The 20,059-nt window shown below is 41.3% G+C and overlaps 1 protein-coding gene across 1 annotated transcript in view; it reads left to right on the forward strand.

Annotated features, from left to right (window-relative positions):
- Window positions 1–20,059, forward strand: part of NIBAN1 (niban apoptosis regulator 1) — a 158,456-nt gene that overhangs the window by 117,095 nt on the left and 21,302 nt on the right. The window contains exons 6-8 of the mRNA XM_032291160.1: window positions 9,552–9,667; window positions 18,444–18,548; window positions 18,860–19,022. Of these exons, the coding sequence (XP_032147051.1) occupies window positions 9,552–9,667; window positions 18,444–18,548; window positions 18,860–19,022 (384 nt within the window). The remainder of the gene's footprint in view (window positions 1–9,551; window positions 9,668–18,443; window positions 18,549–18,859; window positions 19,023–20,059) is intronic.

Here is a 20,059-nt window from a genome sequence, read left to right on the forward strand (position 1 = left end):
TTTACCATGTTGGCCAGGCTGGTTTCGAACTCCTGACCTCAGGTGATCCAGCCACCTAAGCGTCCCAAAGTGCAGGGATTACAGGCGTGAGCCACCATGCCCAGCCACCATCCATGCTTTTTAGAAGAGACTAGAGTGTGGGTCATTTTTGTATCTGTGAGGCTTTGACAAAAAAAAAAAAAAAAGTAAAGAAACAGATCGTTCATGCTAGAGAAAAAAAGGCTATCACACACAAGCTATACTCCACATATCCATTGAGTGCCAGAAAAGAGAAAAAGATCAATCAAGGTTACATCTGGGATTTACATCCAGACAATGATGACTGTTTCCAAAGGGAGGAGGTGGGGTCCCACCATGGGTAGAGTTTTAGTTATTTGGAATGGTGTCCTCATGAATCCACCTGAAGTGTTGATTCCTTATCCACGTATTTTTTGATAAAGCTTCGTTGCGGCACTATTTTTAACCATCACTTTGACTAAGTACAAGGGTTCATTTGTGTTAAGGGGGTGATCCGTTGACAGAGTAGACCTTTCGTAACCTGCTAAGGAGGAAGCAAGGTCATCAAGACCTTAAGCATTCGAGAGCCGTGGTCTTCTACTTTCTCCGTTTCTTCCATGTTACTTTTTTTCCCTCAAATGTGATTTGTAAATCACCTGCAACAGAATTGTCTGAAGAGCTTGTTTAAATACAGATTCCTGGATCCAATTCCATGCCTGCTGAATCAGAATCTCTGGAAAATTCAAGAATTGATTTTTTTTTTTTAATTTTTTGAGACAGAGTTTTGCTCTTGTCGCCCAGGCTGGAATGCAATGGCACAATCTCAGCTCACTGCAGCCTCCACCTCCCCAGTTCAAGTGATTCTCCTGCCTCAGCCTCCCAAGTAGCTGGGATTGCAGGCACATGCTACTACACCTGGCTAATTTTGTATTTTTAGTAGACAAAGGGTTTCGCCATGTTGGCCCAGCTGGTCTCAAACACCTGACCTCAGGTAATCCACCCGCCTCGGCCTCCCAAAGTGCTGGGATTACAGGTGTGAGTCACCTTGTCTGGCCTCAACACAAGTGATTCTGATGTTTGAGAACCACTCTCCCAATGCTGGGTAGAGGAGTGGTTCTCAAAGTGTGTTCCCAGACCTGCACTATCAGCATTACCTGGGAGCTTCTTAGAAATTCAAGTTCATGGGCCCTACCCTATAACTTTTGAATCAGAAACTCTGGGACTAGGGTCCAGCTATCTGTTTTAGGTGATTCTGCTAGGTGATTTTGATGCTCACCAAAATCTGAGAGCATTGGGGTAGAGGACATCGATTCCCTTCAGTATCTCTTTACAACAGGAGGGAAGGGAGTCATTAAGACAATGTGAATCATTTGCAACCTGGGTTTGTTTGTAACCATGAAATTTTGAATTAGAAGGAACTTTATAGGAGATTTAATCCAGCCCCCTCCTCTAGTGTTTTAATCTCTTTCTTTTCCTCCTGCGTTCCCTTTTTTCTTTCCTTCTTTCAACATTTAATAAGTACTATTTACTAGGGAGTAGGGATGCAGGGGTGAATACAAATGGCAGCACCATATCCTCTTGGAATTTACAGTCTAGGGGTAAGACATATCTAACATGATTACACTAATAGCCTTAATATTATAAGTGCTGTAAGTTCAGTGATGGGGAGGCACCTGACGCCATGAGACTATATAATAGAGATTTCAGCAAATCTGTACACCTGCAAGGTAGCTCAGCCCAGATGCAGTACTTCCCTTCCAGGGGAACATTTGATATCCTGTTGGAGCCTATTTGACTTTAATATAAGTCCATACGTTAGAAGTTTACTCTTTATGTTGAGTCAAAATCTGCCATACGGTAGATGACATACCCTGGCTCTAGTATCTGAATCTCCATAAAACTAATCCGGTCTTCTGTTCCATTGAAGATCTTCATGTAGATAAAGATCTATTCCTTCTAATTTTTTTCTTTTCAAGGCTGTGAGATTCCTCATTCGCTTGGTCTCCTTCAAAAGTACTCCACTTTTTTATTTATTTTAAAAAATGTTTATAAAACATTCTTGTGTCCAGCATGAGCTAGAGCCATGGAATGATGGGCTCAGAGGAGCATACCTCAGAATACACCTGTGACCATTCTTGTCCCTGTTATATTTCACATTTCTGAAGTTCAACCTTACATGCTTTGTGAACAATTGTATCACATCCCTGACTGACTTGCACTGAGCTTGCAGCTAAATGAAACTTCAGGATTTTTTTTTTCTTCAAACTTGATACCTTTATTCATTCAATCTATTTACCAATCTTTTATTGTATGCCTACTATGTATCAGGCACATATTGTTTACTTCTGTGGATGCGTTTTTGGACTTAAGTGCTAGGTTCATTTATCCATATTGTACTTCATTTTGGATCCTGATTCTGTCATCCACTAAACTGTGAGGAACTTGAAGTTAAAAGCATATTTTTTTTTTCAGATTTGTATCCTCAGAGCCTAACTCAGTGCCTCATATGTAGTTGGTAAATAAAATTTAATAACTATAATTCTCTCTCTCTCTCTTTTTCTAAGTAATCGAACATGTTTTAAGGCAGTGCTCTGGAGATTTCCCTCTAGGATGTCAATAACCTCAGCCCTTTTACCCAGCACCCATCATTTAGGTGGTTTTTAACCATTTGATTGTGTCTATTTGCATCATCAGCCAATCTAAATTTCTTTACTGTGCCAATCAAAATCATGCAAGATGTTAATAGTTGCCTAGGTACGACAGCCTGCTAATCTACCAATCTAGTATGTTTATCTAAAGGAAATGAGGTTAGTCTGTCATCCCTTGTTCTAGTAGTCACCACTTCCTTTTCACTGTTGACAAATAGTCTTTTAATACTTTTTGACAAGTAAAGGATTCAAGAGATGGACTGCTTTTAGCTGGACAAGATATGCAGTATTTTTCTGTGTGGCCAAAAATGTATCTCAGAACAATGTCTTTACTAGAAATACCTGTCTTCCATTTGTTTGAGAGGTGTTTTATATTCTCAGAGTGAGTTCTTGTGGTTTTATATTTTCAACTAGAGCAACATGATTGTAACTCATCCTTGGGTCCGTGGATCTCCATGGGGTATACATTTCTTCTTAACACATCCCTCCTCTCCTTCTGGTAGGTCTGTGTCCACTAACACAGATATGATTTGGTCATAGATTAATATTGTAGTATTATAGTTTGTAAAATATAATTGAGGGAGCTGTGATAGCTTAACAATTTCTTCTAAGTAATGGGGCTGGTTCCCATAAGAGTTAACATTTATGATATGGTGATAAACCTTTGCTTAGGTTGGTCATGTATAAATGTGTTTTTAAACAAAATGAAAACTTTTATTACCATTTCATTAGAATGAGTACCATTCATTGTTAATTCCAGGGAAGGAGTTTTGTTTTATTTTTAGTAATGCCATGTCACACTCTGTCTGGCCCTCGGTCATTTGTAAAGTGAAAGATTTAGACTAAGTGATCTCTAATTTATGACCAAACTCTAGAATTATATTATTTTAAACTTTGAGAAGAAAAGTCTCTTTTAAAATAACTTTAAAATTAGGCCGAATGCGATGGCTCATGCCTATAATCTCAGCACTTTGGGAGGCTGAGGTGGGTGGATCACCTGAGGTCAGGAGTTTGAGACCAGCCTGGCCAACATGGCAAAACCCTGTCTCTACTAAAAAATACAAAAGTTAGCTGGGTGTGGTGGTGAGCACCTGTAATCTCAGCTACTCGGGAGGCTCAGGCAGGACAATTGCTTGAACCCAGAAGATGGAGGTTGCAGTGAGCTGAGATCGCGCAATTGCGCTCTAGCCTGGGCAACAAGAGTGAAAAAAGAATTAAATGGGATGGCACACACGCACACACACACAGGAGTACATATAAAACTAGTGAAATCTGAATAAAAATGTTGGACTGCAACAATGTCAATTTCATGGTTGTAGTGTGTTATACTATAGGGTTGCAAGATGCTCCCTTTTGGGAAACCTGAGTGAAGGGTATATATAGGATATGTCTATATTATTTCTTATAACAGCATGAGAAATAACAGCTAATAATTTGAGATAATCTCAAATTTGAGATCTTGAGATAATCTAAAATTATCTCAAAAAGTTTTTAAAAATTACATCCTAAAGTATTATAACAGGACTTAGAGATAAATGGCCATTGCTTGACCACATGCTAGCTTAAAGAAACTATTTAGGCTTCCCCAAACTCCATTTCCTTGTCTTCTGTAAAGTGGGGATATTAATTCCTCCCGGATGGGATTGTTAGAAGGATTATATAAGACTATGTGTGTAAGCATCTCGCACGGTCCATGCTCCATGGTAGGGACTCAATAAAAGTTTATTACCTTCCCCTGTGCCCCTTCTTTGTTCTAGAAAGAAACTAGGGCACACAGCCTCACTGCATCTCCCATAGGAAAGGTGACATCTGACCTGAAGCGAAAGACTGTTTAGAAGTGTAACTCAGTTAGATGAGCCCTGTAGCAGCATAGTGAGTAATGCTGTTAGATACCTTTCACAAATCACCCAGCAGATCAGCTAACAGGGCTTGGCACAGTTTACTGATAAAATAAAATAACAGGGCAGCTTCCAAACCCAGCCTGAGTCAGGGGGTCCCAACACCACAGCCAGAGTCAGAATCTAGAATGACTCCCCAGGCCTTGGAGCTTTGGTGTTTCAGTTGATTCAGATGTGTTATAAAACTGTATAAGTGGAAAAAAACAAAAGCAGCTTCTCTCTGGCTGGCCCCATGAATAACTGTCCCCAAGAGGCCTGGAGAAATTTTCCTTTCTTTGCAGAATCCTTAATCATGTCTACCAAATATGAGTTTTCCATGCAGCCGCACGAATGAGGAAGTAGGGAGAGAGTAAAGAGAATAGTGCATTCCTAGACAGTTCTTGGTCCTGAGGATGTGATTGTTGAATGAATGGCCAAAATGTGCCTCCCCCGTGCCTCCCCAAATGCTTATCATTTCCCAGGGCTCTTTCCTCATCCTGATCCGGTGAATGTTTTTAAATCTATGAGTTGGCAAGAAGCATAGAAGGCAAACTTACCAGATTTTTGAATGATACTGTGGCATACGAGAGTCGGGGGACAGAATCACAGTTTTTAAATGGTTTCAGCAGGTTTGGAGCACTGGGCTGATCACAGTCAGTTGTAATTTAATAGGGATAAAGTTAAAAATCTGTCCTTCAACATCAAAAGCAGAACTACAGGCTAGGAGAGGCTTATATTGGCAAGAGTTTTATATGAAAAAGGCATAAGGATTTATAACTCAAGACAGACAGGAGTCAACAGTATGATGTGGTTGTATTAAAAAGGAGGTTAAAGATCAGAAAAAAAAGTCTCCTTCAACTTGGTATAATTTGCACTAGTCAGACAATACCCAGTCTATTGTATTCAGCTGTAGGAGCCAAATTTAAGGAAGATATAGATAAATTTGAATGGATCACTGAGGGAAAGAAGGAAAAGGGAAAGTCAAAAAGATTCAAAAGATACGTTGTTTGAAGAACAGTTGAAGAGGAATAAGGATATTCAGCTGATTACTGTTGTTGTTTTTTTCCGGTTACCATATGAAGAAGAGTAAACTTGTCTATTTTGCTCTGAAAGGGAGAAATTAGATTATTGGGAGAGAGAGTCCATAAAAACAGATTTTGGCTCAACAGAAGGAAAATTTGGAGCAGTTGAGTGACGGAAAGAACTATTTTCATTAAATTGTGAGCTTCCTGCCACTGGAAATAATCAAGCCGGGGCCAAACTAGGGTCTGTCTGGGATTCTGAAGGATCCCAGCATAGAACGAGAGCTTGGGGTCAGTGACCTTTAAGATCACTTCCAACTCTCATAGTCTGTTATTTAAGTTAGCATGAATGCCAAGGCCACTTACGACGTGCCAGAGCCACTTTTTCAACTTTTGGCTCTGATACTGACCAGCTGTGTGACCTTCAGCTAGGAAATTAACCATTTCTTGTTCCAGTTTCCTCATCCATTAAATGAGGGAGCTGAATGTAGTGATGTCTAAGTTGCTCCCTGGCACATCCGTCTCTCAGGCCTTCGCATAATTACAGGATGCTGGAAGAGTAGAGTCTGGGCTGACACCTGCCATTTTTTTCTAAGTTGGCTTTCCAGGAGGTGGCTTAAAAGCCAAAAACCACTGTTGATTCTGAGGGCCACGGAAAGAAACTCTCGATTTGCTTGTTGGCAGGAGAGTAGGTGATTGTGAACCTGGGATTTGTTCCCGTGAGATCTTTGTCAGGAGGTTCATCAAATAACAGCTAATCTGGTTTCTCTCGAACACCTGTACTTCTGACTGAGTTCAGCAATGCCTTTGCAAACAACTTAGAAGAAAGGGAGGTTGTATTGCCATTGCAGTACAGCGTTGTCTCTTACAAAGCAAACCTTTGTCGTTTATTTGCTTAATGATCTGTCAGTTGCTATTGACCTGTGCTTATAATCTTAAAAACAAATGTATATAAAGTAACTTACTATGTGGCAGATTTATTCTAAAAGTTTTACATGTATTAATTTATTTAATACTTTATTTGCCAAAAATACAGTGATGAATCAGTAGATTAGATCTTTTTTCCTCTATAGAAAGGAGGTAGTTAAAATCTAGTTTAAGTCTGTCTGAATTCTACGTAGAGTCCAGAATTCAGATCCAGGCCCTCATTCTCTGAGGCTTCATTGTTCAATGACTATAATTTCTTTTGTGGCCCATTTGATTACTAATACTTTTATTTTCTTCTGTATTAAGGTGCCTCAATTCCAACACTATTACATTCGAGCTCTCCTTCTGGCTCCTTCTTTGACTTCTGTCTGACATCCACATCTCCAAATCCCATTTCTTCTTTTTTCCAAAGATCTTTGAAAATGCAACCATCAGTAGGAGTGTCATTATTTGCTTTGATATAGATACACAAGGTAATGGACAAGATTTTAAGCACTTCCTGCAGTTACCGAGGTCAGTAGAGGAGGAAATATATAAATTTATGCTTCTTATAAGGGTGTGAAGAATTTAAAACTTCATTCCCTGGCTTGCAGATCTGGCTATACTTACTTCGTACTGATACAGTACCATATTTCATTCTATCTGTTTGTTTTCTTAGGTTGGAAATGAAAACAGCTGTTAAAAATGAGAGCACATGAATCAGTCTTGAATCCCAATGTAGTAATTACAGTTTCCATCTCAGCTGGTAAAGTCCCTCCTAGCATACTAAGCCCCATATCACAATCCCCATGTGGGGAGAACACTACCAATGGTATTGTTAATTTTATAGCAGGACTTTAATTTTTATTTTCCAGACCTCTAAGATTAAACATTAAATCACTTGCCAAGTCAAGAAAAATAACAAGCAAAAAATGCTTCAATTTAAAAACTTGATTCTTGAAACATGCTCTTTTTTCAAAATTTAATTTAGATTTTGACCAAATCTCCATGTTGATGTTGGAAATGTCAGTTACTATTCCACATTCTTTTTTTTCTTTTGAGACAGGGTCTCACTGTGTTTCCCTGGATGGGATGCAATGCGCAATCATAGTTCACTGCAGCCTCAAACTCCAGGGTTCAAGTGATCCTCTGGCCTCAGCCTCCTGAGTGGTCGAGACTACAGGCGTGTGCCATCATGCTCAGCTAATTCTTTATGTAGACATGTGGTCTCACTATGTTGCCCAGGCTTGCCTGGAATTCCTAGCCTCAAGTGATCCTCAATCCTTAGCCTCCCAAAGTGTTGGAATTACAGGTATGAGCCACCACCATGCCTGGCCACTGTTCCACGTTTTTGAAAATGGAGCTTTCCATAGACTTCATGATATCCTCACTGTGAATACTTCTGCTTGAACTCTTGTAGAGGCTAAGCCTTGAATTGTTTTCTCTTTTCCAAGTTTCTGAGGTTTGTGATCTAGTAAGCCAATCTCAGAAGAGTCATCCACCATCTATAGTTGACTGTCACCTTTGAAAGCAGATTGATCCTCTTTTCATTCTGCTTAGTCCACCATATCAACTATTTAGTGTTTTTTTTTTTTTTTTGAGACGGAGTTTCGCTCTTGTTACCCAGGCTGGAGTGCAATGGTGCGATCTTGGCTCACCGCAACCTCCATCTCCTGGGTTCAGGCAATTCTCCTGCCTCAGCCTCCTGAGTAGCTGGGATTACAGGCACACGCCACCATGCCCAGCTAATTTTTTGTATTTTTAGTAGAGATGGGGTTTCACCATGTTGACCAGGATGGTCTCGATCTCTTGACCTCGTGATCCACCCGCCTCGGCCTCCCAAAGTGCTGGGATTACAGGCGTGAGCCACTGCGCCCGGCCAACTATTTAGTGTTTTACTGAAGAATCCCACTGTCTAAAGCTGTGATGGTTCCTCCTCACCTGTAAATCATCAATCTAATGTTGCCCTATAAATATGCTAATGAAGGAGAGCTTTGTGCCTTGTAGGAGGAGAGTCAGGAAACTTGGCCTTTTTACTCGCTTCACTTTGCCCATTTTATTTCCCCTTTCTAAGGCTTGATTATTTATTATTTGATTAGATTATTTCTAAAGTTCATTTCTCCACAAAGATTTCTATAGTTCTGTTATCATTGTGTCCCCCAAAAGCCAATTTTATGTGCTGAAAATGAAGCCACTGCATGTGTAGCATGACTTATGAAACTCTGAGAAGGCCATTCAGCCCCAGATCCCTCTACCACACCTGAAATTCCACCATTAAATAGTTATTCCTTGTGGTAGGATAGTACCTCTCAGATATGACACCATTTAAAATCCAATATGATTAGAAGGGTGAACCCATAAAACTAGTATGTGAGACAACATAGTATCATGGCTAGAGGCAAGCTCTGAGGTCAGACAACCTTTCACACCCTGGATCTGCCACTCACTAGCTATATGAGCTAGGCAATTAATTCATCTTTCCATGCCTCGGTCTCCTCATCTGTAAAATGAGGATACTACTACTCTTCTCAAGGGTTTTTGTGAGGTTTCAATGAAATATGTAAAGTGATTAGATGAACATTATTCTGCTTTGTAAGCCTTAGCAATTATTATCTTCATTTGCATAAATTTGCATGTTGTATTGATGCATATTGTATTGAAAGCTGATATCACGTCACAGAGAAATTGGAGTTTTGGTTGGGAAACTGGAAGGATATACTTTGAACACAAGAGGCACTTTTAAGGGACAGTCTGCCTGAGTGAGGTGTCACAGCTGGTGGCGTAAAGTCACTGACTGCCTGTGGGTGGATAGGGAAGCATGTACAAGAGAGGGTAAGGGAGATAGGACTGCTTCCAGTCCTAATCAGCATGCTCAGTAACTGATAGAATTTATCAGCTAGGACAATGAACCAGTAATGTGATGTATGCCTCACCTACAAATTAACTTTGAATTCAGTACTTGCTTAACTTTCTCTGTGTCTCATAATTCCTTGCATTCTCATGTTCAGATAATGCTAGGTCTCTGAGCCACTGCACTTGAAGAGCTATGGGGAAATGTAGAGTGTTTTACCTTGCTCAATGCCCCTTCATCTTTTCTTTAGATTACATGAAGCAGATGACATTTGAAGCCCAAGCCTTTTTAGAAGCTGTGCAATTCTTCCGACAGGAGAAGGGTCACTATGGCTCCTGGGAAATGATCACTGGGGATGAAATCCAGGTAACATGGGGCTCAACATTTTGGATTCTGTCTATGTTTGGGTGTTTGGGTGGTAGGAAGTCACGGTCATTTTATTAAACAATCCAACAAAAAAGTTGCAAGTATGGAAGATGTGGTTCCAAAGGCCATCTCTCTCATGTCTGGAAGCATTGGTCAGCAAACTACTAGGCACCCACCACCAAGACCACCAGACTGGGCATGACATAGGGCAGCCAAAAACGTGAACTACAGTGGAAAGAGCTGCCTCCACTGTTTTCCATGAAAAGAATTACTCTTTCAAATGACCTTGTGCTTCCACACCAGAATCAAGTGTGAGTAGCAAGGAATAGTGCAAAGTGTATGACAGGGCTTTAGTTAGGGTCATGAAGCTTGAACTTAAGTCATGCCAACTTACTTAACCTCTTTTAGTCTCAGATTGCTCCCCTGGAAAAAAATAAGAATAATAATGTTTACCTTGCAGCGTTGTGACAAGTGAGATGCAGTTGGAGAAGTATTTGGCATGCAGCTGTCTTTATTGAATTATGTGTAAATGAAGTAATGAAAAAAAATTCAAAGCATTAGACAGTTTTCTATATGTTTCAATTACCTTTTCTAGTTTTCTGTCCCCGTGGTACATTATAACTTCTCATGACCCTGATTAGATGCCAGTCATGGCCTAAGCACTTCAGTGGGCTTAATCCCAGGGACAGTATTATAAATCTCCAAAGGAAACTATGCTTTATGATGTGATCCCAGCCTCCATGATGATGTCAGTCACATGGCTGCTTCAGCCAAGAAGAGGAGGCTGGATATGGGCAGATTTACATAAAGTAACATGATATTTAAGAATGCTATCTTTTGGGCTGGGCGTGGTGGCTCATGCCTGTAACTCTAGCACTTTGGGAGGCCAAGGCGGTTAGATCACTTGAGGTTGGGAGCTCAAGACTAGCCTGACCAACATGGAGAAACCCCATCTCTACTAAAAAAAAAAAACAAAATTAGCCGGCTGTGGGGGCGCATGCCTATAATCCCAGCTACTTGGGAGGCTGAGGCAGAAGAACTGCTTAAACCTGGGAGGCAGAGATTGCGCTGAGCCGAGATCATGCCATTGCACAGGGCAATAAGAGCGAAACTCTATCTCAAAAAAGAATACTATCTTTTTTATTTTCTATTTTTTCCACATCTCCCATGGTACCTCTTTTGGGAGCCAGTGGAATTTATTGTAGAACAATATTTGGAGTATGCCAAATGGTGCCTTGCCTCTGTGTGGCCATTAAACATCTAATGCTGAAAACCCATGAGGGAGCTCTTCTTTATGGTTTCACCATGTGAGAACATGTGTTTACCATTAGAATCTTCTCTTTCGTTTTTTTCTTTTTGGCAGATTCTAAACTCATTTATTTCCCAACCTGAGACTTAACTTCTTCCAGAATTTTTAACAAGTCTTGATTTCTGATATTTTGGGGAAGTTCTCTCATAAATCTGAGAGAACTAAATCGTTACTGTACTTATACCATAAAGGAAAACAAAAAGTGTCAAAAGGGGCGGCTGAAGCACCTGACACCAGCTGGCCTGCCATGTAAGCCAACGCAGTTAGTAGACTAGTAGTCAAATGCGTGTTTGTGATACTTGACAACATTCAAAACCTAATGCTGTTTGTCTTGCCAATCTGATGAGATGAGTAGGGCAGTTATTATTATTTCAATTTTGTAAATGAGAAAACAGAGGGAAGCATATAACAGCAAAGTGACTTGCCCAGTTTCATTCATTCAACTACTATTTTTTTTGAGACTGAGTCTTGCTGGGCTGGAGTGCAATGATGCAATCTTGGCTCACTGCAACTTCTGCCTTCCAGGTTCAAGTGATTCTCCTACATCAGCCTCTCAAGTAGCTGGATTACAGGTGCATGCCACCATGCCCAGCTAATTTTTAGAGGCGGAGTTTCATCATATTGGCCAGGCTGGTCTCAAACTCCTGACCTCAGGTGATCCGCCTACCTCAGCCTCCCAAAGTGCTGGGATTACAGACATGAGCCACCATGCCCAGCCTCAACTACTATTTACTGAGCATTGACCCTATGCCAGGCACTGTGCTGGGGGCTAGTGATCCAGAGATTGACAAGACCAGAATGGTCCTGGCCCTGTGGAGCTGATAATTTCAGGGTTATATGCCAAGTGGACAAATGGCAAAGGAAATGATGGCTTCTGCTTCTGACACAGTGCTTCTGACACAGTGAAAGACCAACACCAACCATGGGAATATACTAAGTTACACGTTTATTTATCAATAACTCCCTGAGTTCAGCCATGCCTTTTTGCTTCGTTTTTTTCTTTCACTTGAAAACTTATGTGAACTCACATTCCTCCATGATGCCATTGGAAATAGGTATTTAATAAGTCCTTTCTGGGAGTTGAGTTTGAGTTTGTTGTGTTTTCTTTTGCTTACTTTCTGCTTTTGGCTTTAGGCTGATTATGTGCTAAATGGGATAAGTTGGAAGAGAGAGAAAGTACTCATCCCTTGCCATCGTGGTGAGGCAAGACACACATAGAAAGCATGCAGAAGACAAGGCACATATGTGTGTGGGGTATATGTATGTGTGTCTCTATATAGATGGAGATTGTAAAGCATTCGTGCAAGTGGTCATAGTAAGCTCCTAGTTTTGCAGTATAAAACATTTTAAGTGGGAAAGCAAAACAAAACAAAAAAAGCAGAAAAGAGATAAAAAAAAATCACTGGAGTTATCAAGTGTCCCAGTAAGAAGTTTCACAGGGGCTGCCTGTGGTGGCTCATACCTGTAATCTCAGCACTTTGGAAGGCCAAGGTGGGAAGACTGCTTGAATCCAACAGTTCGAGATTAGCCTGGACAACATAGCGAGATCCGATCTCTTCAAAAAGTTTTGTAAAAATTAGCTGGGCATGGTGGTATGTGCACGTAGTCTCAGCTACTTGGGAAACCAAGACACCAAGACAGTAAGATCATTTGAGCCCAGGAGTTCAAGGATGTGGTGAGCTGTGATTGTGCCAGCACACTGGGAAACAGTGAGGCCTTGTCTCAAAGAAAAACCAAAAAAACAAAAAAAGTGGTTTTGCTCCTCCCAGAATTTAAGTATTTTGGCAAAATAACAGACTCATAAAATGTGAGTGCTGGAGAGGCATTTCAGGATTATTTGTCCAGCACCCTCTAGGTGAGAGAAAGAACATTCAGAGCAGTCAGCTGAAGTCACAAAGCTAGTCTGTTACAGAAATGCATTTAAACCATCTTGGAGAAGCTGTTAAAAGAAAATGGCTTCCAAAGCTTCCTGTGTGGGGCCAGGTAAGGATTAAGGTTCCCCACAGACTCTAAGACATGGATCATAACAGTAAAGCAGTGTCTACCCTAAGACTCCTAGAAAAAAGAAGCTGGGGGCCTCAAGAAGCCACCAAGTGGTTAAAGAAAATGGCGTGACATATGGTATAGCATAACCAAATTGGAGAAAATGACATCTTTTGTGTAAAGCCTTGGGTTTATTTGCATTTTTTCTTCCTGTCTGCTAAGACCTTTATCATAATCCTGCCCTGAACCCCTCTACCCTAGGGGACCTGCATTGTTCCATTACCTTCGTAGTAATGACTCACACAGCAAGTGTAGAAGGCCCTCGTGGCGATGGTTATTTTAGGCAAGTTTCCAGGAAAAGCAACTGACTCAGAATAACTTGCCTGTCAGTCTGTTAAGGTGAAAATATTTGTATGTCAGTAAAAACATCAACATATTTTCTACTTGTCAATGTAAATACATCAAATGAGATCATGAGGGAAAGGGCTTTGCAACTGTAAAATATCTCTAGCTATGTGGTATATTTATTATTTGCTTTTAGAATACCCAGATGGGCTAGAGAACAGCTCATAATTCCCACACAACAGTTTTAAGACCAAAAAAAAAAAAAAATTAAAAAAACTACCCACATATTTTAGGCCTTGTCCATATGCTCCAGAGTTGTCTTTTGCTGAAAGATCTTGAATGTGACCCCTTTGGAGTGGATTCTTTCACCCATGGCCACTCAGTAACACAGGGGGCTTGGGCCAGCAGCCTGGTGAGACCGTGGGGCCTGCCTCAGGAAGGAGGGTGGTCTCTCTGGATGTAATGCCTTCCTCATAGCACAGCCTCTGAAAGGAGGCACTGTGGTGTGGCCTTTAAGAGGTGATCCTGGGTTTGTTGGTTTTGATCAACCTAGTGACATGCTTAGTTTCTTATAGGAGTGATAGAATTTTTAAATCTCTAAGTCCTACCAGTTAAGTCTGCAAACACTCCCCTAGCCACCACCCCCCATTAAAAAAAAGAAAACTAAAATGATATTCTTAGGTTGCTTATGTTAAAATTCAGTGGATACTATTCTGAGGGGAGGAAGTTAGGGAATTCCTTCATTATTATGATTTATTAGATTAGTTATTTTCTCTAAAGAAGCCCAAAGGCTTCAAACTCTGCTTGTGAAGGCAGACCCTGGTAGGGAATGGGGCTCTGGGGAGGTGAGAGGCAACACTCTGTCAGGGCAGGGTCAGCTGAAGGTTGGAGGGTGAAGATGGTGGTTGGGATGAGACACACTTGAGCTTCAGCACCCAGAGGCTCTGCTGCCCTATGGCTATTCCCTGAGCCCCACTCCCCAGCTGTATTAATTTGTTTTCATGCTGCTGAAAAAGACATACCCGAGACTGGGTAATGTATAAAGAAAAAGAGGCTTAATGGACTGACAGTTCCAAGTTGCTGTTAAGGCCTCACAATCATGGCAGAAGGGGAAAGGCATGTCTTACATAGCAGCAGACAAAAGAGAATGAGAGCCAAGTGAAAAAAAAAAAAAAACCCTTTAAAATCATCAGCTCCAGTGAGACTTATTCACTACCATGAGAACAGTATGGGGGAAACTGCCCCATGATTCAATTATCTCCCACCAGGTCCCTCCCACAACACATGGGAATTATAGGAGCTACAATTCAAGATGAGATTTAGATGGGGACAGAGCCAAACCATATCAGCCCCCTACTTGGAACCCGCTCCCACCCCTTCTTTTTGTTCCCAGACATATTTCCTTTAATTCCCTAAGTTGTAAAATAGAACCAAATTTCTTGGAACATTGTGTGGGAAAGACTAAAGAAACTCTAAGCCCACCCAAATGGAACATCATTTTTCTTTGGCCTTTATATATAACATTTTTATATTTTCAAACCCGTTTCACACTTAAGCTAAAATTCTAACCAATCTCTGCAAAAGGATGAATTGGGACAATTCTTATGACCCTCGGGTTTCATAGTGTCAACCCACTGATTTTAAATTCTGGCATTGGTCTCGGTTCCTCTTGGCTCACTCTTCCCATACCACACTTTGGGCAGATGTGTTCCAAACCAGAACTTATCCCATCGAGCAGGGTCAGCTGGTGGACTATTAATTACCCACTGAATCTATTAGGTTGGTGCAAAAGTAATTGCAGTTTTTGCCATTGCTTTCAATAATTGTGGGACCTGCTAATTTCCATGGAGTTTTGCACGTTAGGTTCCTCTTAAATTCCACAGAAAATAGTGATTCATCTCTCGACTGCCCCCAGAGAATGGTGAAGAAAGGTCAAAAACATCTCCACTGGTGAATTACCAGGGCTACTGGAAATCCTGTCCCCACCATAACCTTTGTCACACCAGGCAGATCCACATGTCAGATGACAGGAGCCCCACTTGCTGCGCTGAGCTGAGCACCTTCTCTCCCAGAAACCCGCAGGCACAGTGAGCTGGATGGCTCATCAACCTCTACCCTGAGTGTTTCTGTTTGGTTCAGCAAAAGCGTTACACCCTGCTGTGACAGAGCCCTGATTACAGGCAAGATCGAGTGAGCTCATGAGCAGTTCCACTAGCATGAGGCTGACCAGTGACCTCAGAGCAAATCTTCCTTAATTCCCAAAGCATAATTTGAATTTTTATGAGCAGTGAAAGGAGATCAGTTATTTTGGACAAATATTATTTCAAACTCATAGAACAGATGCTTCAAGTGATTCTCTGCTTTTCTGCCTGCTTCCTTTCTTAAAACTATGCTTGCCCCGTCTGTAAATCTTAGTGTGCAGACTATGATTGCAAGCTGAGCTATGGGCCTCAAAAGATTCATGGTGAAAGTGAATCTGAACAGCAAAGCTGCTGCAATTCAGGGACAGGGGTAAAGAAGGAGGGGCCGGAAGCATTAGTGGATATGTAGAATACTGCTCAGATTCACAAGAAATAGTTTAATTTATCCAAGCAAAATTTTAGGAGCAATGTGGGAACACATTTTTTAAAAACACCTGAAAATTTTAGACACTCCCTCCCATTTTTTTTTTTAGTTTTTCCTTTTTTTATTTGTTTCAGTCTCCATTAATTATCTCACACCCCTCCCATAAATGTTTCAAATTTTTGATTGTTCCAAAATATTTATTATTCGCTTCTTTTTCCTATTTTCAACTGTATCCAGCCTTATAAAACATGCTTTTTTAAAAATTGTACTTTAAGTTCTGGGTTACATGTGCAGATCTTGCAGGATTGCTGTGTATGTACACACGTGCCATGGTGATTTGCTGTCTCCATCCCCCTGTCAAAAGATGCTTTTTATAAGCAATCATAGTATATTAGGCAGGACATGAGCAATCACTAGTAGTATACAACAACTTCCAAACTCTCTTTTTCAATGAACCAACATCAGAAAGCTGTATAAAACCCAGTGAAATAATTTGCTTAGACTCTTGATTGCAGTGAGGGTTGACATTTCACAGGTAGCATGTTGTTTAACAGCTTTTCATGAGCCAATCTTGACTTTCAGGACATGAAATGAAAATGGCAGAATCATCAGTCTGGAAATCCACAGTCTAAAAAAGGAACTGCTGTTCTTTTGAGAGATGTCCTCTCAATAGGGGTGACTGGAAGGTCCAGATGACCCCCTGACTGCTAGCTAATTTTAGGTGTCAGGTCCCAACAGGTCTCTGGGTTTAAGGAAGTTAAGACCATACTAAAGGCAGAGAGGGAGAAGAGGAAATAAAAAAGAATTTTTGTTTTTCCACACCATAAGGTGTTTCTGCCAAGGTAATGTGTGTCAATGTCAGGGAATCCCCTTCTGAGAGCCAAGAGGAAGTTTCTCAAAACTGGAAAGAAAGGTGTTTCCCCACATCAGTCCAGCTTCGGACACATTCTATTAGTGACATATGCCCCCTCCACCAAAAACAATGAAATATTCTGTGTGATAATAACATAGCTTTAAGAAAAGTAAGACAACATTCTGCATTTTTATAAAACTCCATTTTAAAAAACAGTATTTCAAATTGTACAGTCACCAGAAGTACACAGTTGCCAGAAATGCACACGCTTCCCCTGGTGTCTACAGCACCGACAGCTTTCTGTGCCTGGTCTGTTCTGGCATCTTCATTTTCTGCGGGATTATTTCCCTCCTTGCCAGCACCAGCCTTTCCCTTTTTTCCTTTTGTGTACCTTCTCTTCCTTCTTTGCAGGGGCCTTTTGAGGCTTAGGTTCTGGCTTTGGAAGAGCAGGTCTAGCAGACAACCTTGCAGATCTTCTTTGTTGTTTACCCTTCAGTGTGGCTGTATCTCCTGGAGCATCCCCTCAGCCTTTCTCCAGTGCTGGATGAAGGCGCTGCATGGTGGGATACAGTGGTACATGGGGTCTGGTTGGTCCAGACATTATTCTCACTTCTTCAGACTGCTCCTCCCTTCTTTTCCTAAACATTAAAAAGGATGATGATAGGACCCAGGGGACAGTAGGGACTAAGATCATGAAGATACTTCGATACCTTGATCATGAAGGGGGTTAGGGGGAATGACAGGGAACACAGACCAAGACTCAAGCCACCAAACCAAGCCTAGCATTCACTTCATGATTTTACTAATGATGTGTTTATTCCTTATTGGAATCTTCCATTTTACTCTACCCTCTAAATTGTTCTAGTTTATGTAGGAATCCCCTCAGGATGATAGTAAAAATATTAAGGGAAAAATAGTAGAGAAAGTTGATGGAATATAGTTCCAAACCCTTTTGGAAGGGTTTTTTAAAATAGTTTCAGTAGTATTTTCGGCTGCAGGTAGCCTAAATCCCCTTTATATTTAGTTAATAAGTAAGGCAAATAGCTAGAGTATGTAGGGGAGTTTACCTAATTAACTTGTTTACTCATGTGGTCTTGAAACTAAACTTAGAGCTGGATGGCCCTCTTGTGGGGAGGTTAACCAAGGATATTATCAATTCATAGGGTTTGCTTTAAGCATCAGAACTTGACCTTTAAACCTTTTCTGTTAAGTGTATTGACTTAAAGCCTCTGTTATTAAATCTATACTAAATAAATGGGGAGAGGGCAAGCTAATGGGTGTTGCATAGCTGCAATCTCTCTCTGTGAGAAGCTCACAACCCCTCAACCCACTCGTTCACTGTATTCTGTGTGTGAATGCATTTATTCATCTGTGGTACAGCTGGGGTCTGTAGGCAGACCCCGGCAGGCGGTGACCCTAACATGATCAACATCACAAATTTGAATATGTGAAGTTTGAAATTGGGGAAGTTGTTATTTTCATTGGGAAAACAAGAGGAGAATATCAGCAGATGTTACGTTCCTTGTGGATGTTTAAGAATGTTCAGCCTCTAAGATTGTCTTAGTTGGGATTTCTGTGGCCTCTGTGGGTTAACAGGGTAACCTAGACAGAGTTCATCTGGTCTAGGACAGGGACAGCTAATCAGGACGTCTTTAGTTGGCCTGATATTCAGATGTAGCCATCACTGTCTGACTGACTCTGGGATGTCTTCTGCCGTGCAGATCCTGAGTAACCTAGTGATGGAGGAGCTCCTGCCCACTCTTCAGACAGACCTGCTGCCTAAGATGAAGGGGAAGAAGAACGACAGAAAGAGGACCTGGCTTGTTGTAAGCAATGGTTTTGCACCACAGCTGAGCTACTCAAAATGGGAACATTCCCTTCCCTTTTCTTTTAGGGCATTTGTAGTTGTTGTTTGATAATTCCTTCCCTGAGTGTAGAAATACCTACCTCAAACCTACTCAATCTCATTTACATGAAGACTAATCCAAACAGACTCCAACTTTGAAAGAAAAATTACAATGTGTGTACAGTTCTGTTTAGGTTATGATGGTCTGTGATGAAGGCTCCTCCCTCTACTTGACTCCATCAGTGCTTACACATGACAGAGCCCTGATTTATGTGTTATTCCCTGTTGCAGCTCCTCGAGGAGGCCTACACCCTGGTTCAGCATCAAGTTTCAGAAGGATTAAGTGCCTTGAAGGAGGAATGCAGAGCTCTGACAAAAGGCCTGGAAGGAACAATCCGTTCTGACATGGATCAGATTGTGAACTCAAAGAACTATTTAATTGGAAAGATCAAAGGTCAGTGGAGATAATCCATGCTCTTACTAATTAAATAAGCTGTACACGCAGGGATCCACCATGTAGCAGGAATACATGGTTTTAGAGGATAATTAAACTTAAGAAACTGGGAGGAGGTGATCACAGCTGCAAAGGAGCATGCTGGAGGTACCGTTAGGGGCCTGGGCCTTCCTGTGGAAGCTTCATGGATGCAAGGCAGAGGAAGGTTTGCTTCTTGCCTTTGGCAGTGCCTGTGTATTCTGATACTGCCTGCACTCCCAAGTCCCATTGTAGCCTTCCTGATACTGAATTAGACTGGCTTCTGCCCTGCCTCCTCTCTGCTATAAGCTCCCAAAGAGCTGAGCCATGTCACCCAGGTTTACTCAAGTATACCCAGGGTCTGGTGCCACGCCGGGCATATGTAGACTCTCAGTGAATAATCAAATCAATGAATACATGGATTTTCCTCTAACAGGAAAACCTAAAATTTTGGCTTAGAGTCATACCCAATGACACTACAAACCCAATAAATGTGGGTTTGTAGCCCCAACTCCAATATTAGCCAGTCCATGCATACCTTGGGAGGTCACTCAACTTCTAATTACCTCAGTGGCCTCCTCTGAAATTAGGAGGATCCACAGGAGTGGGGTAGGTAAACTGAAGCCCTTGAGCTGTATCAGGCCACCACCTGTTTTTGTAAATAATATTTTATTGGCACACAGCCAGGCACATTCACTTGCATATTATCTGTGGCTGCTTTTGTGCTGCAGCAGCAGAAGTGAATAGTTGTAATGGAGGCCTTACGGACCACAAAGGCACAAATATTTACTTTTTGGTCCTTTACAGAAAACAGTTTACCTATTCCCATACAAGAGGCCTTAGATGGCCTCTAAGGAATCCTGCAGAATGAAATTCTATGGTTCTCCATTCTATCTGGGGCCTCTACACCCCAACAAACACACCACACCTAGTGTCACTTCAGAGGAGAAGCTTGCAGGCTTACCTGTGATTGTTTATGGACAGTCTTCTTGGAGAGTTCTCGGATTATTCACTCACTC

Source organism: Sapajus apella, unplaced genomic scaffold, assembly GCF_009761245.1.
Source record: "Sapajus apella isolate SASKATOON/1434 unplaced genomic scaffold, GSC_monkey_1.0 scaffold25, whole genome shotgun sequence".
Lineage (NCBI taxonomy): Eukaryota > Metazoa > Chordata > Mammalia > Primates > Cebidae > Sapajus > Sapajus apella.